The 23,781-nt window shown below is 45.9% G+C and overlaps 1 protein-coding gene across 4 annotated transcripts; it reads left to right on the top strand.

Annotated features, from left to right (window-relative positions):
* The first annotated feature begins 443 nt into the window (after nt 1–443).
* On the top strand, nt 444–19,412 carry VSIG4 (V-set and immunoglobulin domain containing 4). 4 transcript variants are annotated; one of them, XM_087727501.1, is made up of 9 exons: nt 444–807; nt 3,818–4,177; nt 5,018–5,296; nt 7,643–7,735; nt 8,081–8,152; nt 10,193–10,249; nt 13,637–13,756; nt 15,614–15,635; nt 18,682–19,412. In XM_087727501.1, the coding sequence occupies exons 1-9, from the start codon at nt 750–752 to the stop codon at nt 18,887–18,889; spliced, it is 1,269 nt and encodes a 422-aa protein (XP_087583627.1). In that variant the 5' UTR covers nt 444–749; the 3' UTR covers nt 18,890–19,412. The 4 variants fall into 4 exon arrangements, with proteins under 4 accessions (XP_087583627.1, XP_087583629.1, XP_087583630.1 ...); XM_087727502.1 differs by lacking the exon at nt 444–807 and adding an exon at nt 1,486–1,757; XM_087727503.1 differs by lacking the exons at nt 7,643–7,735; nt 8,081–8,152.
* The last annotated feature ends 4,369 nt before the right edge of the window (nt 19,413–23,781 follow it).

Below are 23,781 nucleotides of genomic sequence, written 5' to 3'. Positions count from 1 at the left end.
GGACCCGTTTTTTCGCCTCCTGAGGCCTCTGTGCGCCCCATTTTCAACCCCAGAAGCATTCTGCAGGCAAAGAACAGGTGAAAACAGCCCGGGTTTTGCCCCCAAACTGGCCATTTTGCCCATTTTTTGCCTCCTGCGGCATCTGTGCACCCTATTTTTCACCTCTCTCTCACCTCCAGAACATCTCTGCAGGCCAAAATTGTTGGCCTTACCTTTCAGTTCCAGCCCACGGGGCTCGCAAAGGTAAGTTCAGTGTTTGGCTGAAGGGTGGGTGGGGCAGCCTTGTGGTCCTATGAGGGTCGGATTAATGGCATCGGTGGGCCGCATGTGGCCCACGGGCCGTAGTTTGAGGACTCATGGTATAAGGCCAATGTTTCTCTGAGATTTGAGAGAACAAGCTTTGATATTTCTATCCCACCTGCTTGCCTGGTGTTTTAGAAATGGTGAAGTCTCCCCTTAGTTGTCTTTTCCGGAGGATAACATCCCAGAGTCTCCAAGCAGTCTGTATTCCTGACTATCAAGGGCTTTCAAAACTTTCAAATGGCATGATTTCACCAGCTGCTCCTTTAGTCAGTTTAGTCCTTTAGTTTGTGGACACAAAGCCTCTTGTGAGATTCTTTCAGAAAAGGAAATAAATAAGGAAGGAAGGATAATAAAGCAAAAGGGGGAAAGGAAGTCATGCTTACTTCACTCCTGGTCTTGAGAGGGGTAGCATCTCACCAGTGGAGAGCAAGAAAGTGGCGAATAATATGGAAAGATGGGTCCAGCTGTGGATTCTGAGCTTGGTGGCTGTTGTCCCTGGAAAAGGTGAGTTTAGAAGTTGTGACTTGATGGTGCTACTAACAAGAGGTTCTTCTCAGATCTAATATCTATTTAGATCAGTGGTTCCCACGTCCCACATGGGGGCGATTTGATTTTTAATGGGGGCAATTTGAACCTTGTTTAAATCAAGTTAATGGCTTTTTAGGCTTCCTCTGCGTGAGTAGAGTTCACTTTTTGAGTAAAGTAAGAATTATATGTCATGAAAGGAAGATTAGAAATCTTTTTGGTTATATATAAAGGGTAATAAAAAGAATTAAGTTAAATTTAGTTAAATTTTGATTATAAGGGGGGAAATTATTATGATACAGGATACAGTCAAATAAAGGAGGGATAATGATACAAAGGAAAATATATATGTATGAGTACAACATAAGGAAACTGGATGTAAATGGTAAACAGTGATTTGGTAAGGAGGATTAGAAATTTTTGTTATGGATGTTTAGCTAGAATAGGCCATAAGGATTCAGTATTATTGGAAGATTTTAGAAATAGCAAATGAAATGCCAGTATCCAGTTATGTTTTAAATCTTGATATATTTTATGATAAAGGACGTTTAAACAATTGTAGTCCAATGAAAATGGAGGTATGATGATGGTAATATGTATAAATGTTGGAGTTAAAATACTTGAGTTAATATGAATTATGATTGATGACTGTGGAAGAGATGCACAAAAGTTTTTTTGTAATCAACTGATACACTTTCTACAGTATGTAAAAAAAGGAGGATTCTTTGTGTTGTGTCTTGTTTTGAAAATAAAAAAAAAAAAAAAAAGTAGACTGGATAACCATGTGACTGGGATGGTATAAGATTTCTGCCTTCAACAGAGGGCTAGACAAGAAGACCTCTGAAATCTGCCATTCTATATTTCAAACCTGGAAGGTCCCTGGATGGAGCAGAAGAGGGTCCTTCTTGCAGCAGCAACCTCCACCTCAGGTGACTGCAGACTAAAATCTGACCTAGTTGCTATAATAAAAAAGACCATTGAGGAATGAGGAATGGGTTAAGATTAAACACATTTCACAGATTAACAGAGTTGGAAGGGACTTTATAGGTCACTGATGGCGAACCTTTTTTGATTTGCGTGCCAAAAGCGGGGGGAGCACAGGGGAGGGGTCGTTCGTGGGCGTGCCACACCCATAATGCTATGCGCACAATCCTAGCATGCATGCGCCCACGGCTAGTGCTCCTCTCAGTTTTGGCATGCTTTTTTCGCCCTCTCCAGGCTCCAGAGGCTTTATAGGAGCCCACGGAAAACAGCCTCCCCCCCCCCCCAGAAGCCCTCAGGTGTGGCCTTACTAAGGCTTTATAGAGTGGTATCAGTATCTCATTCGATCTTGATTGTATCTCTCTGTTAATGCAATTTAGGATTGTGTTGGCTTTTTTGGCTGCTGCTGCATCTCACCTCACCTGCATCTTTCTTATTATAACAGAATAACAGAAAAAGGCCTCGGAAGCCTTCTACTCAAGCAGGAGGCCTCATATCATTTTAGACAAATGGGTGTCTTATCTCTTCTTAGAAACTTCCAGAGTTTCTGCAACCGTTCTTCAATGTTTTAGCCTCCAGTTCTCTAATAGTCATTCTGTCCTTGGCAGCTCACCAATTATCACTGTCCTTGTTTCTTCTTTGTTACCTGCAGATGATAAAGGAAGGTTGGCCATGGTTCTTCTTTTGGCTTAAGGGGAAATCAGGCAGAAGCAAAAATTCCCCTGATTTATTTGATTTCTTTGGTTCTTCTTTTGCCTTAAGGGGAAATCAGGTAGAAGCAAAAATTCCCCTGATTTCTTTGATACGGGTACAAATCAAAGAGAAGTCGGACAAATGAAAGGCCCTTTGGGTGACGGGGGCTCTTTCTGCTGTCTGAGGTGGGCATGCCTAGGTGGTCATGTGACTGCGTAGGTGTGGCCAATTTAGCAGTCAATTTTGCCTTTGTCCTTGCTGTACTTGCTCCTCCCCTACTCACCCACCAGCCCTAGATCATATGGCTGTAGGGTTCCAAATAGCATCCAAAAGTAAATCAGAGTCCAAGGCAAGGATTCCTCAAAGTTCTAATTTATTAAGAGAGCCATGTTGGCACATCCCGGAAAGCCCGAATCTGAAAGCTTCCCGGTTTTCCCCACCCAGTTGAAAGTTCAAGATCTTGCCCCCACACCCACAAGTCCATCACACGGTCCAATCTCCCACTGCCATGCTGGCAGTTCCACTCATCCAGTTCTGGTCAGTTGCAGAGGTGCAAAGACAAACGATAACCTTGGCTTTCTAGAAAGGATTTTGTTATGGCTACATAGTATGTAACTCCTTACAATCCCCTCTCCCAATTTCCTACAATAGAAAATTCATAGCAGAATAATAGAAAGTGTGGCAGGCCAAAGATCCAAAAGAAAAGGTGGCTGCAGGCCTGACAATGGCTATGAACAACATCCTGAAAGGCTGTTTTTAAGCATTTTAAAACATTTTAAAGACTTTTAAAGCACTACTTTACAAGCTGATAGAAGAGTTGTTTTTCAAGCCAGAAGCAGCCCCGCCCCTACTCACCCACTGGCCCTGGATCACGTGACCGCACTGGCGAGATCCCCCCTCAGTCAGCTGGCCCTCCCCTTCATCCTTTGACCTTATCTTCGGCAGCAGCGGTGTGATTAGAAGTGCCACTCAACTAGTGAAATAACCAACCAGAAGTGCAGTTGCAGTGGATGCTCGCTGGAAGATAAGGACAACGGTGAGGGGCAAGGCTGAATCCCACCACTCCACAGGCCGGATACTTTGCATTGATGGGCCATATCCGGCCCACGGGCTGTAGTTTGAGGATCAGTGAGCTAAAATGTGCGGAGAAGACCATCCTTGTCTGATAAATTTCTCCCCCTTTAACGTGGTTCACAATACTTTGAATGAGACAATAATAGTCTTCACCCCCAGCCCTTCTTCTCCTGAGGACATTGCATTTACTTTCTGGTGTCTGCATCTAAATCTTCTGCTTCTATTCCCCCTCCTCCTCCAGCTGTCCTGCATTTGAACGGCAGCCACTCGGTCGATGGGATCTGGAGAGCTCCTGCCACTTTGCCCTGCCTGTACCAATCCTCCTCTGACTTCAAGCAGCTCACGGTGACCTGGAAGTTCTCGGTGCAGGGCCAAACTCCTAGGACCATCTTGCTCCACGATGCCTCCGGGGACCACATCTTCTTGACCGCTTTCCGAGACCGAGCCAACGTTGCCGGGAACCCGCCCGGGGATGTGTCTCTCCACATCAAGGCACTTGAAATGACCGATAAGGGTTCATTTGTCTGCATAGTAGAGTTGGAAGACCAAAACAGGAACACAATCAGGGGAGAAAAAACCATCCAGCTCCAGGTGGTAAAAGGTAATCAGGCAGTTGGGCTGCAGGGCATCCTGAGACCCTCACACAAAAACCTGCAAGGTCTTTTGCCTCATTTTATAGCACCGCCTTTTGAGTTCATTCTTTCTTTTCTGCTGTGTTCCTTCTCAAGAACTTCAAAGCTACGGGCAGAATTTAGGTGAGAGAAGGACGCATCCTAATCAGGAAGCTGACTCCTCATCAGTAACAGAAGCAGCACAGCTCTGCTTGGAATATTCATACTTTTTTATTTTCCATGTAGAAAGAAAGTGGTACCTGGAGTCAGAAAAGACTCTCAGCTTCTCTTTGGATTAATAAGGCCCGGGAGCAGGGGTGGGCTACGTGCGGTTTGCAGGGGTTCGGGATAACCTCTAGCTAAGATTCTGTGCAGTTTGGAGAACCCCCGTCTCTCATTCCTGGCTGGCCCTGCCCACCCCACTTTGCGGACTGTTTTGGATGCAAGTAAGTGCAGGGTGTGTGTGGAGGCTCAGAGAGGGCACAAAACAGGCTTACCGGAAGTTCGGGAAAGCCGGAAATGGGTCTGTTTTCAGTCTCCACAGGACTTCCTGAGCCTGGGGAGGCCATTTTCGCCCTCCTGGAGACTCGAGAAAAGCCTCCAGAGCTTGGGGAGGGCAAAAAACACCCCCTCCAGCTGTGGTGCATGGGGCTGACTAGGCCACACCCACCCAGCAACCAGACAGAGAACCCCTTGCTAAAACTTTTGAGGGCCACCCCTGCCCGGGAGCCATATTTCACTTTGGTTGATCAACTTGTAATTCCTCCTTTGTTTAGCTCTGAATTGCTACAGGTGCACTGAGAAACCTTAGCAGCTCTTCTGCTCTCTAGTTGCAGCATCCAAGCCGGTGGTTGAAGCCAGCAGCCAGGAATCTTTCTTGCCTGAAGGATCCAGGATGAGTCTGACCTGTTCAGCCAGCGGCTCTCCGCCCATCACCTACCAGTGGTACAAGGACGTGCCTGGGGGGGAAGCTGAGGAGCTCCAGAGGGGTCCAGTCCTAGCATTCGAGCACCTGCAGCTGTCGGATTCCGCCAGATACTTCTGCACGGCAGAAAACAAAATTAATGCACAAAAGGAACAGAGCGACTCCTTTCAGCTGACCGTGGAAGGTGAGGATGCTCTAGAGATGTCACTGCAACAGAGCCACGTCACATAAAGGATCACATTCAGGGTTAGACGGTCCATGGAGAATATTTTCCTAGGACTCACATCTTTATGAAGAGGTCTAGGCTCTGAATTCTGTCTATTAATGCAGTACAGGTGGTTCTCAACTCACCACCATTCATTGTGGAGCCACAGTGGTGCAGTGGTTAGAGTGCAGTACTGCAGGCTACTTCTGCTGACTGCTGATTGCCAGCAGTTTGGCAGTTCAAGTCCCTCTCTTCCCTCCCTTTCCTTCCTATTCCCCCTCCCTTCCCAACGGTGAGAATGCAATATTGCAGGCTAACTCTGCCCATTGCCAGCAGTTCAATCCTGACCAGCTCAAGGTTGACCTGGCCTTTCATCCTTCCGAGGTGGGTAAAATGAAGACCCAAGTTGTTGGGGGCAATATGCTGACTCTGTAAACTGCTTAGAGAGGGCTGTAAAGCACTGTGAAGCGGGATATAAGTCTAAGGGCTGTTGCCATTTAATGACCGTTCAAAAATTACAATTGCAGTGACACTGGAAAAAAGTGTCTGCCACAGAATGGTCATGTGAGCAAAATCTGGGCGGTTGGCAACCAGCAAGGGCTTACGATGATTGTGCTGTCTTGGGGGTCACATGATCACCATTTGCAACCTTCCCAGCTAGCTTCTGACTAGCAAAGTCAATGGGGAAAGCCAAGTTTAACAACCATGGCAAACATGGTTATAGATCCAGGCATGGCACACTTCACAATCACCTTGCTTGGCAACAGAAATGGTGGTCCCAACTGTGGTTGTAAGTCAAGGACTACCTATAGTGGAAGCACACTTGGGCTAGATTCACACATCTGTCCAGGATTTGCTTCACCACGAATTATTGAGCAAAGCATCACCAGCTTGGTTGACGTCACATGCTAAGACCTAAAGCATGGTTTGTACGTTGTAACAGCTGAGTTCAGCCAGGGGCTGAACCAAAAGCAAGCAAAGCACATTGTGCCTTTCTATTTTGCGCCCATGGAGATTCTCCATCATTCAGGTCCTGGTTGTCCCAAAGGTGCTTTTTCCAGAGGCAACTGGACTTTCTGGTTTTTCTTTGAAGATGTTTCGCCTCTTTGCTGAGAAGTGAAACCTCTTCAAAGAAAAACCAAAAAGTCCAGTTGCCTCTGGAAAAAGCACCTTTGGGACTTGCTATTTTGTGTAAACCACCTGTCACTTTTCAACCCTTCTTTGTTTTCCTACTGGTGCTACAAGTTCAGGCATACATGCAACAGTCATGGCTTCCTACTATCTTCACTACCAGTTTGGTAGCGGGAACATATGTGCCTACATGCTTGCTTTGCATGTGCGCAGCAAGTCTGGGCATGTGCAGAACCGTGATGACGTCTGCATTGGTGAGCGGAGCCTCGCGCCGCCACTACTGGTTTGCCCAAACCAGTGCAAACCGGCAGCATACCACCTCTGACATGGAAGCATCAGTTCAGAGTCAGGGTTTGTTTATACCTTTAGGTCTGGAGGTTCCCACCTGGAATTCAAGCAACAGGCATAGCTCCGTCTTCCTTTTTTTTCTTTATAACAGGAAGCAGCAAAGGAGGTTTAGTTTAAGAGGCCCCAAATCATCCATGGAAATTCTCTGGCTCCAAGTGTGTCTGAATCGGGGTCCCTCTCAGGTCAGGCCCACCATCTTCATCACTCCCACGCTCAGTGGCTGCTGCTCCAACTGGCCTTCTCTAGTGACTTTTCCAAAAGTGCCGGAAAGACAATCCTTCGGTATATGATGGCCACCTTTTCTGTGGTCTGCAAAGAAGAAGGGAAGGTTTGGGAGGGTGTAGCCTTGTCTGGCTACTAGTCTCACGGAGCATTGAGCAGCGATACCAAAACTCATCTCCCATATTAGGAGGATTCTGTACCTCTGAAGAGGGGCCATCGTTGAGAGGTGTGAAGGGAAAACAAATCAGTAAAATCAGATTTTGGGGTTTTGCAGTCAAATCGGGGTGCTTTAATTCTTTGTTCTTCAGGGATCAGGGTTTTGGAAAGGAAGTGGTGAATAAACTCAAGGTGATGACCACAGCCACACCATTGAAGACACGGCTTTTTGTGACAACCCATGGAACAAAGAGACCAGTCGTTGGTTGTGTGGTTGCAGCCCCTACCTTGACCTTTTACCCCTCCCCCACAGGCAGCCATCTTTTCCTATTGAGTTGTCTTGTTCTTCAAGTGAGTGGTAGGAGAAGCGTTCATGAAACAGTTCGTCCCACAAGGGTCTCCCCACGTGCCCCCAGCTCCTGGAAGCCGTGAGGGCAGGACAGTAACTCTGCTGCTTTTCCCTTCTAGAGTCTTCTGAAGTCTCCACTGCAGAACCAACTGGACATACAACAGGGCTCACTGTCCCTGGAAGCCCACCTGGCTCGTCTCATGTCACGCAAGGCATGTAAAGGGGGAGATTTGATCAAGCACTTTGACCCCCAAGGGCCCCATAGTTTCTTCTGTCATTCCTGTCTCTGGCTCTGTAAGGGAGGCTCCCATTCAGTGGTGAAATTCATTTTTTTTTACTACCAGTTCTGTGGGCGTGGCGTGGTGGGCATGGCAGGGGAAGGCTACTGCAAAATCCCCATTCCCAACCCACTTTGGGGCCAGCCAGAGGTGGTATTTACCAGTTCTCTGAACAACTCAAAATTTCTGCTACCGGTTCTCCAGAACCTGCTGAATTTCACCCCTGCTCCCATCTATCTGGGAAGGTGCTCAACTAATCTGCATTTCCCATCCCGGCAGAAACAGGGACGCCGATTTGGAACTTTGTAGCCGGAACCTCCAGGAGGCCTGAAATGACCCACACCAGGACAGGTGAGGAACCACAACCCTTCCCCAGTGTGGTGTTTCCACAGCCCCAACACCATTGTTTGCCAGCTGGAAACGGAGGTGGTGCCTCCAAGGATCTGCTCCCTGGTTTGCTAGGGTTAGCAAGAGAAATGGGGGAGAGGAATCCTTGGCCCTGTGGGAAGGTCAATGGTTCTACAAATCCATGCCCAGCAGCCGGGATGGGGGAGACTTGCCCCCTGCTGTTCCTGGGGGAGAGTTCCTGGGGGTCTCTCCCTCCCAGCCTACAAAGCATGGATTGTGCTAGAAGGAGCAGGGATCCTCCTCTTCAGGAGTGGAAGTAGAGGCCACCCACGTAAAGGTCGGGGGAGTGGAAGGGACGTGACCAAGGGTGAAATTCAGCAGGTTCTGACAGGTTCTGGAGAACCGGTAGCAGAAATTTTGAATAGTTCAGAGATCCAGCAAATACCACCTCTGGCTGGCCCCAGAGTGGGGTGGGAATGGAGATTTTGCAGTAGCCTTCCCCTGCCATGTCCTCCAAAGCACATCCACAGAACTGGTAGTAAAAAAAAAAAAAGAATTTTACCACTAAATGGGAGCCTCCCTTACAGAGCCAGAAACAGGAATGACAGAAGAAACTGGGGGGCCCTTGGGGGTCAAAGTGCTTGATCAAATCTCCCCCCCCCCTTTACATGCCTTGTGTGACATGAGATGAGCCATGTGGGCTTCCAGGGACAGAGAGCCCTCTGCCTCCCTCGTCTACACCTCCAATGCCTCCCCCGTTGTGTGTCCACTTGATCAATTTTGCAGTATCCTTCCCCTGGAGTTGGGAGGGAATGGGGATTTTGCAGTAACCTTCCCCTGCCACATCCACCAAGCCACATCCACAGAACTGATAGTAAAAAAATTGAATTTCACCACTGGACGTGATCTATTTATGTCCTCCAAATGTGTCCTCCAAGGCATGTGTAGAAGAGCCCCTAATTTGCAGGCATGGCTGACTCTGGACTCCACAGGCTTTGCCCAGCTAAGCCCCAACACTCCTGGGAGGTTCTGTTCCCCCACCTCCTGCTCCCAGAGTGGGCCATGGTGGTGACAGAGTTACTTCTCCACTAAAAAGTGTCCTTTGCTCCGTGGGGTGGGGCATCATCTTGGCAGGTGTGGCAGTGGTGGGATTCAGCCAGTTGGCACCTATTCGGAAGAACCGGTTGTTGGAAGAAATCTCCTTTTTTTCTTTCCACTTTACAGGGCTATTCCTGTAAGGAAGGCAGGAAAGAAAGAAAGATTCTAGTGTTGTTTCTAGCCTCATCTTTATTGCCCTGCTTACAGAAACTGCCTCTCTGGTTAACCCTTATTACATTGTCACAGCTAAGGCAAAGCGCCCATCGACCTGAGTGACGTTGAGTTGGTCACGCCCACATGGTCACTTGACCACTGAGCCCCACCTACCCAACTGGTCATTAGGGCAAAGAACTGGTTGTTAAATCATTTGAATCGCACCACTGGCACAGTGGGTGCAAGGTTCCACCACAAAAGCGCGTAGGACAAAATCGCGCTCGACAAAAGCGCGCTGTGACGTCATCACAGCGCGACGAAAAAGATCGAAAAAATGTAAAAATAAAGCTAAAACCTTCCCCTAACCCCCCCAAACCTAACCCTAAACCTAACCCTAAACCTAACTCTTAACCTAACCCTAAACCTAACCCTAAACCTAACCGTTAAAGTAACGAAAAACGTAACGCTAACCCTTATCCTAACCCTAACGCTAACGCTAACGCTCTAAAGCTAACCCTAACCCTTAACCTAACCCTAACCCTAACCCTAACCCTAACCCTTACCTTTATGTGAATCGGCTTGCTTTAATTTAATTTTTATTAATTTTTATTTGAATTTTTCGATCTTTTTCGTCGCGCTGTGATGACGTCAAAGGCGCGATTTTGTCGATCGCGCTTTTGCCGTCCGCGCTTTTGACGGGTCACGTGGGTGCAAAAGCTTCCGTTGTGCAGCCTGGATCTCACTGGCTTTAGATCCTTCCTGCTGACTCGGCCTCTCTGGCTTGTCTTCCAGGCAGAACGGTGACTTCATCCACACCTTTTGGGAACTTTTCAGGACATCAGCAGAAAAGTAAGAGAAAGGAAAAGTTGGAGACCACCTGTGTCCCTGGAGGTGGGGAAAGTAGGGGATGAATCAAACTCAGTCCTTTTAAGATGTGAGGACTTCAACCCCCAGAATTTTGCACACATCTTCCAGGCAGAAAGCCATTTTTTATGTTGCCTTTGTTAATTTGTGTATACACACATACATACATGCCTTTGTTACATTTGTATACACACACACACACACACACACATACTGTATATATATACATATATATATATATATATATATATATATATATATATATATATATATATATATATATATATATATATATATATATATATATAATGTCACAACCCCTGGTAAGCCCCAATTATGGGAGGAAGCTAACTGCTTCCAACATCTGTCAATCGCCTTTATTTATTTATCAGCACAAATAAAAAAACACACATATATATATATATATGTATGTATGTATGTATGTATGTATATGTATATGTATATGTATATGTATATGTATATGTATATGTATATGTATATGTATATGTATATGTATATGTATATGTATATGTATATGTATGTGTGTGTGTGTGTGTATATATATATATATATATATATATATATATATATATATATATATATATATATATATATATATATATATATATAGCAATAGCAATAGCAATAGCAATAGCAGTAGACTTATATACCGCTTCATAGGGCTTTCAGCCCTCTCTAAGCGGTTTACAGAGAGTCAGAGAGTTTACAGAGAGCGGTTTACATATATATAATAGATTTTCACGGGTACAGGTATGCAGGTCTTGGCGTATTCGGGTCTTTGCAAGGCAATGTCGAAATCTGCAAGATGGATGCAGTGCAGTACAGTAATCGAAGCCTGCTGTTTGTATGGGCACGTTGTCACAAGGGCTGGGCATCAGTCTTGATGCCAGCTTTAATCCTCTCTGCAGATGCCCCTGAAATGGACCAGTTTGATTCACTTTTTATATCACAGTTTTGCCATCTTTCGACTCTCCTACACAATAACTCCAGGGAAAGGGTTAAATTAAAAGCAAAGCATTTTCACTTTCTCAAAGCAATCAGTCGCATGGTCCAATCACAGCTCCATCTGGTTGCTTGATGACATCACTCCTCCTTCCTCTGACCAGGTGTGAGAATGTCCTTGGTTCCCCAAAGAAGGTATTTTATTTTGACTACACAACCCCAGCTATCTCTATCTGTGTTTTACACACAGAAACACAACCAGTAGAACTCTGATTATTTATTTTCATTTTTTTTAAAAAGTCCTGGGTATTAGTGAACATAGGTAATGAAAATGCTAGGGCTACATGTAAAATGCAGATTTGAAGTATTTTTAATCCTGGTTTGTTTAGGGTGTATTTATGGAGCTTGCTTACTTTGTGCACAAATTATCTGACAATTCTTCTTAGTTCTTATCAGAGGTGGATTGCTCCTGGTTCAGCCTGGTTCAGCCAAACCAGTAGTGGAATTCAGGCCTGGGTCACAGAACCAGCAGTGACCAAGGCCTGCCACGCCCCCAAACTGGTTCCCTCATCACCGCTGGGCTGCCACCATTTTGAATTTTAGTGACTGCGCATGCACAAAGAACAATTTACATTGAACAGCGCATGTGCGTACATGTTGCGCGCAGGTTGCAAAGCGGTAGTAAAATCAGCAGGAACCCACAGCTGGTTCTTAATGTTCTCCTACACAAAAGGAGGGATGGCAAAAATGAATACAAACACTTCAGGGAGTTAGTGTGTTACAGGAGTGTCTGCAGAACACAGTCAAAAAGTCCAGACAGTGTAATGGAAGGTCTGCCAGTTTTATGCGTTGTGGAGAGATTGAATAGTGTTGCTTCTTTCAAACCTTAACGCTATTCAACTTGCCAATGAACTGGGGGAAGGGAAGGATGAAAAGGAATGCCAAGTAGGTGTGCATGGATTGCAAGAGCCTAGCAACTGAACTCTTAACTGGGGCTTATTTTGGTGGGGTAGGGCTTATGGTTTATTTTCCAGTTGGGTCTTATTTTAGGGAAAACATGGTAACAAGTGCTCAATACGTGAAACAACTTCCTCTCTTCTTCCAGATGTTACTATGAGTTTCAAAGTGGCCACCCCAAGGCTGCTGGAGAAGCCTCAATTGCCTTCAACCTGCTACAGTGCAAGACCCTGTTATTATTAATAATTTCCAAAGCTTATCTGATACTGCAAGTCAAAAGCCATCCAGTAGATATCAGTTGGGCTTCTAGGAAGGATCAGAGATGGGTTCCTATTGGTTTGGACTGGTTCGTCCAAACTGGTAGTGGTTCCACCACAAAACCGCGAAGCCCTTATCCGCGCCGACATAAGTGCGGAGGCAAATCCGCGGCGTCCGAAGCGCTAAGAAAAACACGACCCTACCGCCGCGACAACAGCGCGGCGACAGAAGGGCGTTCTACATGCTTCGTTCTTTGCCTCCAAAGGTAGCCCTCCTCTTCCAGCTGACAGTGGCAGCGGGCACGGGGCAAAGCAGGCTGCCCAGCAGCAGCAGCCTGTGGGAAGGGTCCAGCTCAGATGCGGGGGGCAGCAGGAAGCCCGCGGGGGGCCCGGCAGCAGCGGCGGGGCTGAGGCTCTCCCGGGGCCGGCAAAGCGGGCTTGCCCAGCGGAGGCAGGCCGTCCTCTTCTTCCTCAACAACATTTCCTTGGACAGGCGGCGGCTGCCGCCGGGCACGCCCACTTTGCCGGCCCCGGGAGAGCCTCAGCCGCCGCCGCTGCCGCGTCCTCCAACACGCCGACGCCGCCCGCCCTGCCTCTTCCTCCAGGAGGAGGGCTACCTTTGGAGGCAAAGAACGAAGCATGTAGAACGCCCTTCTGTCGTCGCGCTGTTGTCGCGACGGTGATGACGCGCGGTGATGACGTCGCGGCTTTAGCGACGCGGTTTAATCACTGCTATTTTGACGAACGCAGTTTTGTCGTGCCACGACTGGTAGTAACTTGGTGGCTTGGGTTGCTGGAAGTGGCAGTGACCTATGCCTGCCACACCTCTGAACCCATTCTCTTACAGGGCTGCCACCCTGTTTTTCGGTTCTGCGCATGCACAGATCAATTTTCAGTGGAAACATTTATTTCCCCCCCCCATTTTTAAGATGATTAAAAAAACCTTTTTAAAGGTTTTGCACATGCACAGACCTTTATATTTGCAAATGTGCATGCGTGTGTAACACAACATTTTTGAGGCACTGAACCAGCAGCAGTGCTGGCAACCTACCCCTGGGAAGGATGGTCTAAGAATATGAACAATTAAGATAATTGATGCAAACCAAAGCCCCATGTTGGTTTGCCTCCATCATCTTAAAGTTGAAAGGTCAAGGGAAATTTGATGGAAATCTCCATTTCTGCTGTGCCCCTCTAGCTCCAGGTGCTCAGAAGAAAGGTCTGCCCCTCTATATCATCATCCTGATCGCTCTGCTCTCTGCAGCTTTCATCCTTATGGTCGTCTCTGTGGTATTTTGCAGAAGGAAAACGAAGACTGGTGAGTTGTCTGGTGGTGCTCATTTTCTCGGATTGGGGATCAGGGGACAACAGTGGAACAACTTGGAGTTTAGGAATCGGAAGTCTACAGCAAATTAGGAACCAGATTGCTAATGGTGAATTTTTGGACAGCACCATTTAGCACTTATAGGCTAGATTTAAGATAATAAATTCTGGATTCTAGAAAACTCGAAGGTAGAAATCTGCTGTTTTGTCCCAATCCTGAGACTTGATTTTTGTGTAAGATTCTGAATGTGTATGTTCAGGTGGTGGGTGGAAACTAGCTAAAATCAGGTGAGTGAACACTTCAAGTAGGCCAAGTGAAATTTCAAAACATATTGTAGAACATAGAATAGTAGAGTTGGAACGGACCTTGGAGGTCTTCTAGTCCAACCCCCTGCTCAAGCAGATACCATTTCAGACAAATGGCGGTCAAGTCTCTTCATGAACACCTCCAGTGTTGAAGCACCCACCACTTTTGACAGCAAGCCATTGCACTGGTTTATTGTTCTCACTGTTAGCAAATTTCTCTTTAGTTCCAGGTTGCTTTTCTCTTTGATTAGTTTCTTGTCTTGACTTCTGGTGCATTGGAGAATAGGCTGACACCTCTTCTTTATGGCAGCTTCTCAAATATTGGAAGACTGCTGTCATGTCACCCCAGGTCCATCTAACCACAGTGGGAGAACAACCAGGATATTGTTCTGACCAAGGCTTCCTGATACATTAAAAAGCACACGCTTAGTCCCCAAACCCCTCTTTTTATTTCAAAGGCTGTGAATTATGTTCATTCACATCCAGTAATGAGTCCCCAGTAGTTGTACAGAGTCCTACAGTAGGCTGCCAAAGTCCTTCGGGATAAGGCTAATAAGCATCCGCCTTTATCTTCCTTGAAATACTGCTTAAGACTTAATTATCAATTAGTTTGGCAAGTCCACATGGAGCAAAGAGTCAAAAGGGAGCTTCAGATGGTAAACTGACCAGGATAAACCAGGGGTGAAATCCAGCAGGTTCTGGAGAATCGGTAGTGGAAATTTTGAGTAGTTTGGAGAACTGGCAAATACCACCTCTGGATGGCCCCAGAGTAGGATGGGAATGGAGATTTTGCAGTATCCTTCCCCTGCCACGCCCACCAAGCAACACCACGCCCACCACGCCGCGCCCACAGAACCAGTAGTAAAAAAATTGAATTTCATCACTGGCATGAACCAAGTTGCTTCCTGCAAAGACTCCCATGCCTGTGCTCCTTTATGTCCTATACCTACACCTCTAAGTGTTACTCCTGAGTCGTCCCTTCTGTCTTAACTGTTCTTGCCTTTTGGCAGCTCTGCACATGCGGGCACTGTGGACAGGGGGAGCCTGTTCCTCTGCCTCGCTCATTTCTGACTCTAGAGGCTTCGGAGGCAGCACCTAACTCCCAGGTGGCCCTGGGCTCCTCTCTGACTCAATGCCGAGCCCTCATCTGAACCATGGCCAGATCCCAGGACTGGCCCATGTTCCTCCCTAATCTCCTCGTTGTCCGACTCTGCGGCCAATTCCGCAGGCTGGTGGTGGACCACAACAAGTATAATGTTAATAAAAGACAAGCATAGCATCAAAATTCTGCTATCAAGGACAACTTTAGGAAACTGCTGGGCCTTGATCAATTCAAAACAGGACACCGTAAGAGTTGGCATAGAAGCTGTTCACCCTGATGTCCAATTATCCAGTTGTTTTTATTTGTTTTGTTCTGTTCCATTTCATTCCCTGTTTCTTTTTTCTTTTCTTTTTTTACAGTTTTGTACTTGTTTTTTTAGTTTAATGTACCGGTGACTTTGTTTTCTGGAAATAAAAATTCATTCAAATGTTGTTTCTTTTTCAGATAACATTTACGAAGTAACATAGTAAGTAATCATCTCATCCTGAGGTTACAAGAGTGAAATGTGTTGACTGGGTATATTCTGGAGAGCTGGGTGTAAAATGACTGACTTGGTGAAAAAACAGCTGAGCCTGTTGTTCCCATTTTGGGTGCAGAACGGAAATACATCGGAGGAGCCTCTCAAACTGGAAAAATAATATTGCCTTCCTACATTGCAAGTCAACCCCTGTCCTAATTAAGCAAGCAGAGTTCATACAACACATTAAGGAACAAAGAGAAAAACAAATTAAAACCAGTCAAGCTTTTGCACAACATGAAAACTGCACATTGTGATATTTAGTTGACCTGACTGAAGAATGTTGGGCAACCCCGCCACAATGACAGCCACAGTGACAGTGGTGCAAAAAGAGCTGAGGGTTTTCTAGCACAATCTCACCAGCATGTTCTGGGTGGGGGATGTGGCTCTGCGGTTCAGCAATATCTAAAGAGTCACAGATTTCATCCTTTTGTGCCAGCGATCATTCAAAAATGCAGATGTCTTATTGCTATTTTTGCAGAAGACATGGCAAGGCAGGCTAGTTTGGGTATGGACTCAAGCAGTGGTGGGATTCAGCCAGTTTGCACCTCTTCGGGAGAACCAGTTGTTAACTTTCTAAGCAGTTTGGTTTTTGGAAGAAATCTCCTTTTCTTTCTTTCCACTTTACAGAGTTAATCCTGTAAGGAAGGCAGGGAGGAAACATTCTGGTGTTGTTTCTAGCCTCATCTTTATTGCCCTGCTTACAGAAACTGCCTCTCTAGTTAACCCTTATTACATTGTCACAGCTAAGATGAAAGTGCCCATCAACCTGAGTGATGTTGAGTTGACCACGCCCACTTGGTCACATGATCACCAAGCCACACCTACCCAGCTGATCATTAGGGCAGAGAACCGGTTGGGCTCAAGGAACCGTGAGTCCAGCAGTGAGTCTCAGATGTTAAGAGGCGTGGGCTTTCTCAGCGTGCAGGCTGATGAATTCTGGGAATTGGTCCATACCTTTTAAAGTGACCGAGGTTGGAATGCACTGTGCTAGATGCCACATCCATACTTGCAGTGAACCACAGTATAACCATACCTCCCATCCCAGACTTATTTATTTATTCTGTTATTCCCCTACCTTCTTGCCTTCATCTAACCTCTGGGGTCCAAGTAAGAGAAGCTTATGCTGTCCTTCGCTGAGCCATCTCTGAGCGAGATGGGCAGTGAAGAAATAGGAAACCAAGCAAGCAAGGCAGAATTTACTGCTGGTGGACTTTTCTTTTGTGGTCTGCCAGCGGCCGGTGGCCTGCAGAGCTGGCAGCAGAGTTGGACAGTGAGAAGGTTGGGGAGGAACATGGGCCAGTCCTGGAGGATGGGGAAGGGTTGGACGAGGGCTCTGCATCAGAGGCAGAGAGGGGCCCAGTAGTTATGTGCTGCCTCCAGAGCCTGACATCAGCAAGGCAGAAGAACAGCAGGAGCCTGTTCCCAGTGTGCACATGTGTAGAGCTGCCAGAAGGCAAGAACAGTTAAGACAAGAAGGGAGACTTGGGAGTAAGACTTGGAGATGATTGACCCCTCCCATAAGACATAGAAGAGGCGCAAATGGGGCATGAGCTTTTGCAGGAAGCAATTAGTTCATATATTCAGTTTAAGCTCTGAGAAGTCCTGTTTGACTCTATGCTATGTTTGGCCTTGCAAAACTAATTGGCAATTAGATCTCTGGCAGTGTTTCAAGAGAGATAAAGGTGGGTTCTTATCAACATTCCCCTGAAAGCAGACATCTGTCGGACTCTTCACAGACTGACTGTGAATCATTATGGGCTGGGAATGATTCACAGCCGTTTAAATAAAAGACGGTTTTTGGAACTAAGATTGTGATTTATGCTTTCTCAGGAAGCCTAGATCAGAACAGTTTTTGCCTCTCCAGGATGGGCACAGAGCTCTTAAAAGAGGCTTCCTGAGCTCTTTGGGGTTGATGTGACTGATTCTGATGTCACTCCAGCTTTAACACTTTTAACCCCAGTCAGCTAAATGCCCACAATGTGCAGCTTCCACTTTGTCCAAAAACTGAATTGGTTTCCATGTTTGTGTACATATGTGTGTTTGTGCATGTGTGTATTTTGCATGCCTTAATATGTGCATGCCTTAATACCCTGCCTGTGTGGCTAGTGAATCACTTACATTGTGCAAACCAGCAAAGAGATTAAGTTGATCTTGTTGAATTGTATTGCATGAATCCGGTTAATGTATTTGTTGCAAGCTATGCAAGGTTTTAAAATCTTCATTTTCACCAGTTTTCTTTTTCTTTTTCAAAAGGCTGGATGATTTCGACCCATAATTTAGTTTGTCATAAGATTTGACCACTGCTAATTGCACCACTTCCCTAAAATCAGTATCTCCACATTCAGCTTTCACTTCGGATCACAATAGTCGGCCTCTTGTACCATGATAAATGCAGCCAGGTTATCACCCACCATTATGGGGGCTGGGAGTGATTTGAGAAATCCGTATCTCCCCACATATAATGTTTTTATCTCTCCTCTACAAGTTTCTTATTCTTTTCTCTTTCTCCTCTGGTTGCCTCTGTGTGTGTGTGTGTGTGTGTAAGAGAGAGAGAGACAGATAGACAGACAGACAGAGACACTCAGAGACAGAGAAAGAGAGAGACAGAGAGACAGACAGACAAAGACAAAGACAGAGAGACAGAGCGAGACAGAGAAAGAGACAGACAGACCCAGAGAGATACACAGAGGGAGACAGAGACAGAGAGAGAACAGAAGGCAAGTGGGATCAGGTTGGTTCCTGCTGGAAAAATGTCACCAAGTTACCCTTTGTCCTTTTTAAAAGCAGAACTGCGAGTCTCAAAAATAGATCATGTTCTCTGCACGGCAGCTGATAATTGAGGCAGGCAGGCTAACTGCAGAGGCAGCAAAAGAGTCAGCCCTATAAAAATTGTGTTGTGCAAAGGCATCTTTCACCAGGCATCTTGCATTCCCTGGGTAAGTGGAAGCCCCTGTTTTGCATGCCTAATTTCACCCTCGTCTGTTTATTTCAGCAACAACAATGCCCTCACCCTGGAGGGCAACGAAAACATCCCAGCCAGCCCAGGAGTCAACGGTAACTGCCTGTATGAAGAACCGAATTCAAGTTTCAGTAACAACTACACTATGGAGCCCGGCAAAGCTGATGAATACGTGACAATGGATGGAAAGATGGACAACGAATATGAGATCCTGGTAACTGGGAAGAAGCTTGGGAACTGATGGGCAACCTGTAACAGGAAAGAGTAGATCTTGCTATATATCCAAGAGCTGAGAGTTGAGGATATTCATCTTCGCCCCTTCACATGAAAACATGTCAACTTGCCTTCTCTGAGCCAGTCCTCCTCCTCTTCCTCCTTCTCCCAAATGGTGGCTCTCCTGTCTGGTCTCCTAAAAGGACTTCTTTCAGCCTGGCAACTCCACTCACTCAGTAGTGGCCGCTTAGACTTTTCTCCCTGCCCAAGAGCAGCTGAATCTGGGGCAAGCAGAGCTGGGCAAATGTCCAATTCGCCCTTCTCTCATTTGGTGACTCTGCTTTCTCCGTTTCTCCTTCTCATGAATTTGGCAGGTTTGGCTTGTTGAACAGGAGTTCTTTGAACTAAAAAATGTTGACAGCAAAATAAGCATGTATTTGATTTTGTTTTGTTTGTTTGCAGTTTGTCTAGAATACCCTTTCTGTACTCTTCCATCTGATCAAAAGCACATTTGTCCTAATAAAAAACACCTCTCTGTGACAAACATTTTGAACAGATGAATCACACTGCAAAACATTGGGAAATGGTAGCCTTGGGATGATTGCTTCAATTAGGATTCTGTGATGTTTCAAAAAGGGAGAATGAATTACATTTATTTTAAACAAGTTTTTACCCCCTTCTCTAATTGGCAGATAAATATGGTAGCTTTTTCTGTCCTGTATTCAAATATTTTCCTAGGCTTGTTTTTAGTCATTGGCCTACATATTTTAAAGGAAAATAATCTAATATCGACTACTAGGAGGGAATTGTTTGGCAAAATTTGGTGGATGTGTGGACTTTAACTCCCAGAATTCTTCAGCCAGCATATTGTTTGTAAACCGCCAATATCCCTTACTGTAGGTGGTGTAGAAATTTGATAAATAAATAAAGTTAAGAAGCTTTCTTCTCTACAGAAAGGCAAAGCAGGGCTACATATAGGCCTCTTTCCGATGAATATGAATTTGGATGCCATAGTGAAGCTGCTGATACAGTTCTACAAAGGAATCATTGAGTCTGTCAACTGCACCTCACCAGTGGGTTGCTCTTACCTTCGCTACCAGTACGCTGCTTGTGGTCTGTTTGTGTACGCACCCGATGTGTGTTGTGCACGCATGCGTACTCCACCGCCCCTGTGAAACCCAGCTGCTCGTTGGAAGTCGTGCAGGCGCCGTGCGCTGTGCGCATGTGCACAATTGGCCAGGTTGTCTTAAAAACAGGTATGGAATGCGGGCACGTGGGTAGGCCAAATGAGCCACCATACCGGTATGGTGGACACTGCTCATGACTACTACCGGTACAGCCGTACTGGGCCGGATCGGCCGGAACCCAACACTGCTGCACCTCTATAACTGATTTGGCTCTGCAGCCCAAAAAGACAGACACAGACTTCAGAGGATAATCGGAACGATGAGAAGACTAATAGTAATAGTAATGCAGCCTTAGTGAATAGTTTGACAGTGGTGAGGGAATTATTTATTTAGCAGAGTGATGGCATTCGGGAAAAAAATGTTCTTGTGTCTAGTTGTCTTGGTGTGCAGGGCTCTATAGCGTCATTTTGAGGGCAGGAGTTGGAATTTATGTCCAGAATGCGAGGGGTCTATAGATATTTTCATGGCCCCCTTTTTGACTTGTGCAGTGTGCAGGTCCTCAATGGAAGGCAGGTTGGTAGTCATTGTTTTTTCTACAGTTCTGATTCTCCTTTGAAGTCCGTGTCTGTCTTGTTGGGTTGCAGAGCCAAACCAGACAGTTATGCAGGTGCAGATGACAAATTCAATAATTCCTCTGTAGAACTGCACCAGCAGCTCCTTGGGCAGTTTGAGCTTTCTGAGTTGGCGCAGAAAGAACATTCTTTGTTGTGCTTTTTTGATGATATTTTTGATGTTAGGTGTCCATTTTAGGTCTTCAGATATGATAGAAGTAGAAATTTGAAGGTCTTGTTCATAGAGGGATTAATAGAGGGGTTCTTTGCTTGGCTGTTAATATTTTTTAGATATTTTAGATATTCTAAATATTTTAGAATTTTCAATATTGAAGTCAGCCTCCCTCGCTGTCTTGACTCGTTGCCCAGACTTTAGCAGAGGCTGAATTTAGGTGGTAAAAACACCCATATTGGCTGAATAAAATATTTGCTTAGAAAGGTTTCAAAGCTGCATAACAATGGTGGAAGAACAATCTACCCAAAGGTTAACAATATTCTTTTGCAGCCACGTCTGCTGGATAGCCAAGAAATCTCTCTTAGTTCGTTAGAATACACCCTGCAGTGTAAAAGTTGGGAAAGAAGTTCAGTATTACTTGTCTGTTACGCCACCTGCCCCTGTTCAAAGGAATATCAGCAGCTTGGAGTTTTCAATGGGTCTCATAGATCTGTGGCCCAGGAGCTCATGCTGTGGCTGCCGATCGCAGACCCCCTTTGCTGGTACTTCCTGGGAAGACTTCCTGGGACTTCCTGTCAAATGCACAGTTGCTTCCAAGGTTGGCACCTGCAGCAGCAAATCCCATAGTGGGCTTCCTTCCTGGGAAAGTCAGTGTGGTCGGAAGGAAAACTCCTTTCTCATTTACTCCATTTAAATTTAAATTCAGACAAAGCTCAGTTCAGTTAACAGGAGTAAGCCAGTTTGGTGTTGGGGTGAAGGCATCAAGCTAGAAACTACAAGTTCTAGTCCTGCGTTAGGCATGAAGTTAGCTGAGTGAGTTTGAGCCAGTCACTTTCTTTCAGCCCCAGGAAGGAAGCAATGGCAAACCACTTTTGAAATCTTGCCAAGAAAACTGAAGGGAGTTGTCCAGGCAGTCACCAGGTGTGAATGCAAAATGGGGTGTCTACTGCTTATCCCCTCCTCCATCTACTCCATGCAGTGATGGGATGCAATTTTTTTTACTACCGATTCTGTGGGCGTGGCTTGGTGGGCATTGTGTGATTTGGTGGGTGTGGCTTGGTGAGTGTGGCAGGGGAAGGATACTGTAAAATCCCCATTCCCTCCCGATCAGCTGGGACTCAGGAGGCAGAGAATAGATGGGGGTGGGGCCAGTCAGAGGTGACATTTACCGGATCTCCAAACTACTCAAAAGTTCCGCTACCAGTTCTCTAGAACTGGTCAGAACCTGCTGAATCCCACCTCTAATGTAGATGTAGTTCCATGAAGTATGACTCATTGAGTGCCGTTTGTCAGCCACTTACAAATCCACCTGGTTGTGATGCTGTTCCCTTTCCCCCTCAGCATTTCTGAGTGCTGTGTACTCTCAAATCCTTCCTCTTTTGATTTCTCCTGCTTTTTCTCCTTGTAGAGATTGTTAGTGATGATAGCTTCATACCTCCTTTTATGGAGTTTCCCATCTTTCCTGGATATTTTCCCTCGTCAGCATCTGAAACCCCTGGATCCAACTTCCCTTCCCTTGAAATCCATAAAGCTCCCCAAGGCGCCTTCCCTATTGTGAGGTCTATAGCCACACTAGCAGACTCCCTTCTTCTTCTTTCTAAGGTGGAACTCTTGCCTCACAACCAGGAGGTTGTGAGTTCGATTCTAGGTAGAGGCAGATGTAGGATCTCCTGCTTGGGCAGGGGGTTGGACTAGATGACCTGCAAGTTCCCTTCCAACCAGAGGTGGGTTCCTACCAGTTCGCACCAGTTCGGTAGAACTGGTTCATCAAATCTACCGAACCGGTTAGAAGAGGTTCCACCAGAAAGCAGGCCATACCTACAGAAGAGGTTCCAAAATTTTTTGAAACCCACCACTGACATACACACACACACACACACACACACACACACACACACACACACACAGACTCAGAGAGAGAGAGAGAGAGAAAGAGAAAGGAAGGAAGGAAGGAAGAAAGAAAGAAAGAAAGAAAGAAAGAAAGAAAGAAAGAAAGAAGAAAAAGAAAGAAAAAGTGAGAGAGAGATGAAAGAAAAAAAGGAAAAAGGGACAGAGAGACAAAAGGAGGAAAGAGAGAGAGAGAGAAAATACATGGCCAGCAAGCCACTCCCACCAGGTCACATGGCCGGCAAGCCACTCCCACAAAGGAGGCCACACCCACAGAGTAGGTTCGAAAAAAATTTGAAACCCACCACTGCTTCCAACTCTGTTCATCTGTTACTTCTGAAAAGAAGGAGGACAAGGGAGAGAGCCAGTTGGGCCTAGAGGCTAGACAGGCTAGAAATCTGTAGATGTGGAGTTCTAGTTCTGCCTTAGGCTAGAGAGCTGATTGGGTGATTGGGCCAATAAGCAGGAGACTCCAAGTTCTAGTCCTACCTTGGGTATGAAAGCTGGCTGGGCCAAGCAACAGAAAACTCCGAGTTCTAGTCTTGCTTTAGGCATGGAAGCTGATTGGATGGACCAATAAACAGGAGAAAGCCTGCTGGGTGACTTCTCTCCCTCTCTTTCAGCCCAACCCACCTCACAGGGTTCTTGTTGTAGAGAAAATAGGAGGATGAAGGAGTTTTTTGTTTTTTTTTGCCACCCTGACTTATTTATAAAAACAAAGGCAGGATTTAAAAACCCTTAAATTGAAGCAGGCACCTTTGACTCTTGGAAAAGAGGTATCCAGAAGATGTCAGGATAATTTAAATCTTTTATTTATTTAATTTTATTTATTTTGTCAAGCATATATTAAGATATAAGTATAAACAGGATTATGAATACAGGAAATGGATACGAACATGTGGGGTTGTTAGGACAGGGATGATAGGCACAGTGGTGTGCTTAGCCACACCCCTTGCAGACCTCTTGGGAATGGGGTGAGGTCGACAGTAGATAGTCCAAGGTTAAAGTTATGGGGGTTTGAGGATGTAAGAACAGAGTCAGGTGGAGCATTCCAGGCATTGACCACTCTGTTGCTGAAGTCGTATTTTCTGCAATCGAGTTTGGAGCGGTTTACCTTGAG

The sequence above is a fragment of the Thamnophis sirtalis genome, unplaced genomic scaffold (genome assembly GCF_051295495.1).
Source record: "Thamnophis sirtalis isolate CommonGarterSnake01/CBP01778 unplaced genomic scaffold, rThaSir2_p1.2 scaffold_13, whole genome shotgun sequence".
Classification (NCBI taxonomy): domain Eukaryota; kingdom Metazoa; phylum Chordata; class Lepidosauria; order Squamata; family Natricidae; genus Thamnophis; species Thamnophis sirtalis.
The sequence above is the reverse complement of the archived record's forward strand: the minus strand, read 5'-3'. Positions and strand labels throughout refer to the sequence as shown.